The sequence below is a fragment of the Osmerus eperlanus genome, chromosome 6 (genome assembly GCF_963692335.1).
Source record: "Osmerus eperlanus chromosome 6, fOsmEpe2.1, whole genome shotgun sequence".
NCBI lineage: Eukaryota > Metazoa > Chordata > Actinopteri > Osmeriformes > Osmeridae > Osmerus > Osmerus eperlanus.
The window spans coordinates 19,060,419-19,066,418 of record NC_085023.1 but is presented as its reverse complement, the minus strand read 5'-3'; the positions used below and the strand labels follow the sequence as shown (position 1 = coordinate 19,066,418).

Sequence of the window (6,000 nt, the reverse complement as noted above, 5' to 3'; positions counted from 1 at the left end):
ATCAAAAGCTGCCTTTGTTCTACAGACAAACAACAGAGTGTGTGTGTGTGTGTGTGTTAGTGTGGGTGTGCATGCATGAGGGAGTGCGTGCATGTGTGTGTGTTTGTGCTTGCAAGGCCTCCTCTGAGCCTTTGGTTGGCCCTGTGTTCCAGCCAGGACTAGAGATCACCCAGGTGACTTGGCAGGCATGCAGACCTCAATCATGTTCAGCTTGACTCTGTTTTAACTTCGTTCACTCGTGTCAGTTCACAGTTTGACTGGAGTTCTCTGCTGTGTGCCAGCTGTGCCCACAGCTCCATAGCCCCAAATATGAACTGCACAACCCCCCCCCCCCCACACACACACACACACACACACTGCTAGGCACAGTGACCAACAAAGAATACTACAGTGCATCTGGTAGGACTCGGATATGACCCAGACTTGCAGACCTGTTTTACATTCATCTGATGGCCTGGAGATGTTTGATGATTTGTCATGTCACTTCACTATGGGCTTGTGTTATAGGCTGGTTATGTCACTTCACTATGGGCTTGTGTTATAGGCTGGTTATGTCACTTCACTATGGGCTTGTGTTATAGGCTGGTTATGTCACTTCACTATGGGCTTGTGTTATAGGCTGGTTATGTCACTTCACTATGGGCTTGTGTTATAGGCTGGTTATGTCACTTCACTATGGGCTTGTGTTATAGGCTGGTTATGTCACTTCACTATGGGCTTGTGTTATAGGCTGGTTATGTCACTTCACTATGGGCTTGTGTTATAGGCTGGTTATGTCACTTCACTATGGGCTTGTGTTATAGGCTGGTTATGTCACTTCACTATGGGCTTGTGTTATAGGCTGGTTATGTCACTTCACTATGGGCTTGTGTTATAGGCTGGTTATGTCGTGTGGTTCAGCAGAAGACACAGTGTTTTAGTGACTCGGACTGGGAAGGGACTTTTGTTGGCTCTCATGATGATGCTAGGTTTGTGGATGATTTAGAATGTCAGATTTTTTGACTGCCTTTCGCTGGCTAGTTAAGTACCTCCCCAGACTCCGCCCCTCCTGGCTGACCCCAACGCGGAGGAACGTGGGAACGTGCGTATGTTTGTCGTGTGTGTGTGTGTAAGATAATGTGTTTGTGCACATGTATATGGACAGTGTGTGCCGTGTCTGTCAAAGAGAGAGTGTGTCGTAAGCGAGTGTGTGTGTGTGTGTGTATGTGGACAGCGTGTGTGTCAGAGAGAGTGTGAGAGTGTGTTTGTGTTTATATTTGCTATAGCAATTGTGTTTGTGCATTCAGGTCTTGCAAGTGATTGCATATAGTATGTCCTTGCACATATCCGTTTAAGCGTAAGAGACAACCTGTCTGTTTGGCCAGTCTATGTGATCTCTAGCGAAGCTGGCATTGAATGGCATGTAGCAGGTTGTTCTAGGAGTGTACCAGTCCCCTCATAGCAAAAAGTTCCCTATCAGGACAGCGTAACAGGAAGAAGACACCGTCTGAACATGGTCTGGTACAGTCTGTTCTCTTGACAGCTCCCTTTCTCTGGACTCACTCTCCCTTGTTCCCTCTCTCTCTCTCTCTCACTTTATTTGTGTCACTCTCTCTCTCTCTCTCTCTCTCTCTCTCTCTCTCTCTCTCTCTCTCTCTCTCTCTCTCTCTCTCTCTCTCTCTCTCTCTCTCTCTCTCACTTTATTTGTGTCACTCTCTCTCTCTCTCTCTCTCTCTCTCTCTCTCTCTCTCTCTCTCTCTCACACTTTATTTGTGTCACTCTATCTCTCTCTCCCTCTCTCATGTACCCTTTGAGGCTGAGATGTTCAGACATCCGCAGGTTGCCTAGCCTTACCGCTAAGCTCTATCTGATTGGAGGAGTGGGGTGGGGTGGATCGAAGGGCGCTGTAGTGGATGGGGGGTGGGTGTGGCGGGTGGGTGGAGACAGGAGTGATGAAGGATGGAAGAGAAAGGAGGAAGAGGGAAGGAGGTGGTGAGAAAAAGGAGAGAGAGAGAGAGAGAGAGAGAGAGAGAGAGAGAGGGCGAAGTGAGTCCTCCTGGGCATGTTTTCCTTCCCAGAGCAGGAGACGTGTCTGTTAATGATGACTCCAGAAACCTCTCTACTCACTCTCTCTGACAGCTTCTTGGCCAGGGTGAAGTTTCTGTGCGTGTGTATGTCAGTGTCTGCATGCCTATATGTGTGCATCTCGCGTGATCTCTTGTAAGAAGTCAAGGACAGGCCACAGGCTATTGAGAGTTCACTAGCATTCTCCTCTGGATCAGTGCAGTTGAATACATCTCTAGTGTTTGTTCACTTGTATCTCTTTAACTAGAACCTTTGATCAGAACTTTGAACCAGACTTGGCAGTAATTGGAAAAATGTCCTGTTCTGTAATTTAATATTTTGGCTTGATTCAGTCTATTCAAAACACATTTTTGGACTGGGCCAGGTCAGGAGCGTAGGACTGGGGAATGCTGCGTGTGATGGGCTCCTTTAGGCCTTGCTCTGTATTCAGTTACAGCCTCAACTCTTTCTAGCCTGGCCATGCTTGAGGGTCCTTAACATCACAGCTCAGGATTTCCATAGGGGCTGAAGTATGGATGTGTGTGTGTGTGTGTGCGCGTGCATATATGAGTGCGTTTATGTGTGTGTGTATGCGTGAACGATGGTGGGTGAGACTGATGGCTGAGTGATTTTCTTGCGAACGTGCGTGTGGGTCCTGTGTACGGAGGCAGGCTCTGCTTGCCTGTTCCGGAACATGCTGTAATTACCACAGTTTGTCTCTGTCTCGTGTATCTGTAATCACTGGTTTATTACGCAACATCTTTAGTTATGTACTCACTAGTGCACGTCATTATTTCTGTGTGTATATATATGTGTGTGTGTGTATGGTTGGTGTGGCGCTACAGTGAGTGGGGTCAGCTTGCTGTTCAGAGCTTTAGGGCTAAACATTCTTGACCAGCATCCAGGGCCACACACACAATACACTGTACTGAAATTATAATGATTTCCTGCTGTTATCAGCATTACCACGTACTAGACTTGTTTTAGAGCAAAATAATGTACTAATGCTGAGCGCTAATAACTTCAACTGTGGCGGAAAATAGAGCACAGGCTAACTCTATGCCAGAGAGGAGCATCAACATGACTATCTTTAATTGTCGATTTGACGTTTGAGAATACCCACTCATTTAGCTACATGAAATGAAAACAGTAGCCAAAAAAAGAAGGAAAGAAGGAAAAATTAAAAAAAGAATGAAAAACAGAGTGGGGGGGGGCTATACGTTATATAAAGGGCAAGTTTAGACTAAAGCCACATATGCTCACACACACACACACACACACACACAAAGGGCAGTTATCTGGCCATCAGGGTTTTTGTGTGTATGTCTGTATGCGTGTGTGTGTATGTGTGTGTGTGTGTGTCGGCGCTGGGAAGTCAGTATCTGTACATTTCTAATTAGAGGCAGGAAATGTTTATTCACGTTTGATTGGGTGGGCCTAGCTAGGATTCTGGGCACATTTAAACAAACTATTTTAGCATCCTGTTTAAATTTGCTTTCTGGGGGGAAAAAAAAACGCTGAGGTAAACCCATGGACTTTTATATAAGACACACTTTAGCTTGGAGAGAAGAACGTGTTGGAAAAGTGTCACGTTCATCACCGCCCATTCTCTCTTTTGTTTTGTCTGAAATAGGGAAGCACTTCCAGTGGTAGAAAATAATGTATAATTGTTCTTAAGCACATGTATTGAATCATATGTTTATAGTAGTTTAGATTGGCCTAAACCCATGGCACAGCAGAGCTGGTGGGATGGCACTCAGGGATTGAGGGATTCAAACATTGGCTGCAATTGTCACAGTAGAGGTCAAGACAAGGCTAGTAACCCCCTTCGGAGTCCATAATGAAGATTCACTGTCTGGATTTGCACAGGCTTGCTGTGTCTGTGAGGAGGTGGATTGAGAACAGTACTCACTGTCCACCATTGGTGCTCAACCCACTCACCTTTTATTTACCTTTCTTTCTTTCATGTTTGGACTCCTGTTTCCATTTCATGTAGTTAAATGATTGTCTATTCTCAGACCTCAAATCACCAGTTAAAGATAGCAGGCCCAGGGTGTGTGTTCCTTCAGGGTGGACTCAGTGTGTTGCTGTGGAAGAGGAGGCCCTGTCCCGGCCTGTGTCTCGTAGCAGCAGCAGTCCTGGTCGATGAGCCAGTGTTGGTAGCTTACCTTTGTTAACCCCGAGGACTTTAACAATGGCCCGACCGAGATGACTCGCTGAGTTTTATAGGGGGATTATTATATCACCACCACCCCTCCTCTTCCCCTCCTCCTCCTCTTCCCCTCCTCCCCTCCTCCTCCTCCTCCCCTCCTCCCCCCTCCTCCCCTACTCCCGTCTCATTCCTCGGCTGATATTATTTCCTATATGAAGGAGCTGGGATTCAGGAAGCAGACCGTTCTGCCTGTGTGCCTGCAGGAGGGGTAGAGGCTGGGGTTGGTTGCCAAGGTTTTGATTGCTGCAGAAGAGTGAAACATATTGTGGAGGGCGTTGTTTGGTGGATTTATTTATAGATGTATTATGTATACAATGTATTTATTCTGTATACACACACACACACACATATATATATATATAGAGTCAGGTGGCTGAGCGGTTAGAGAATCGGGCTAGTAATCAGAAGGTCGCTGGTTCGATTCCTGGCCGTGTCAAATGACGTTGTGTCCTTGGGCAAGGCACTTCACCCTACTTGCCTCGGGGGGAATGTCCCAGTACTTACTGTAAGTCGCTCTGGATAAGAGCGTCTGCTAAATGACTAAATGTAATATATATATATATATATATATGTATATATACGCACACTCTGGTATAATTTTGTCATGTCATGCCACATGTGTGTAAGGATTCTCCCCCCCCCCCTCTCTCTTCTAGGACCGTCTGTTCTTCGTGATGGAGTACGTGAACGGAGGTGACCTGATGTTTCAGATCCAGCGCTCACGCAAATTTGACGAGGCACGCTCCCGCTTCTACGCCGCTGAGGTCACGTCGGCACTTATGTTCCTGCACCATCACGGAGTCATCTACAGGTAACTAGCATTAGCACCGTCACTTAATCCCCTACAGGTAACTAGCATTAGCACCGTCACTTAATCCCCTATAGGTATCTGGCATTAGCACCATCGTGGAGTCATCTACAGGTAACTAGCATTAGCACCGTCACTTAATCCCCTATAGGTATCTGGCATTAGCACCATCGTGGAGTCATCTACAGGTAACTAGCATTAGCACCGTCACTTAATCCCCTACAGGTAACTAGCATTAGCACCATCGTGGAGTCATCTACAGGTAACTAGCATTAGCACCATCGTGGAGTCATCTACAGGTAACTAGCATTAGCACCATCGTGGAGTCGTCAACAGGTAACTAGCATTAGCACCATCGTGGAGTCATCTACAGGTAACTAGCATTAGCACCATCGTGGAGTCATCTACAGGTAACTAGCATTAGCACCATCGTGGAGTCATCTACAGGTAACTAGCATTAGCACCATCGTGGAGTCATCTACAGGTAACTAGCATTAGCACCATCGTGGAGTCGTCAACAGGTAACTAGCATTAGCACCATCGTGGAGTCATCTACAGGTAACTAGCATTAGCACCATCGTGGAGTCGTTTACAGGTAACTAGCATTGATCCCACCCCCTCGGGACGCAATCAGGACGCGCGATATGCACCTGTTTCAACATAAATGACCATTGGACAGTCTCTCGCTCTAAATACATTGTATGGCATTTGCGGGCGTCCGGGAGCCCCTATTGAAATGTGGGAGACTTCCGGAACTTCTTGGGACGTCTGTAACTATTAGATTGTGTTGTATTTTGAAGTGTTAACCCTTTGCAATGTTCTGTGTAGCGCACATACCGATAACAACTGCAAGCATAATATGACACTGCAGATATCTATCTCTGTCATCCTGGTGAACTACTAGTGGCCTGTCTTCGGAAGCTACAGATGGAACTAG

At 46.5% G+C, this 6,000-nt stretch overlaps 1 protein-coding gene across 1 annotated transcript in view; it reads left to right on the top strand.

Moving 5' to 3' along the window:
* LOC134022791 (protein kinase C epsilon type) overlaps window positions 1-6,000 on the top strand; it is a 34,137-nt gene that overhangs the window by 15,708 nt on the left and 12,429 nt on the right. The window contains exon 3 of the mRNA XM_062464541.1: window positions 4,912-5,066. Within this exon, the coding sequence (XP_062320525.1) occupies window positions 4,912-5,066 (155 nt within the window). The remainder of the gene's footprint in view (window positions 1-4,911; window positions 5,067-6,000) is intronic.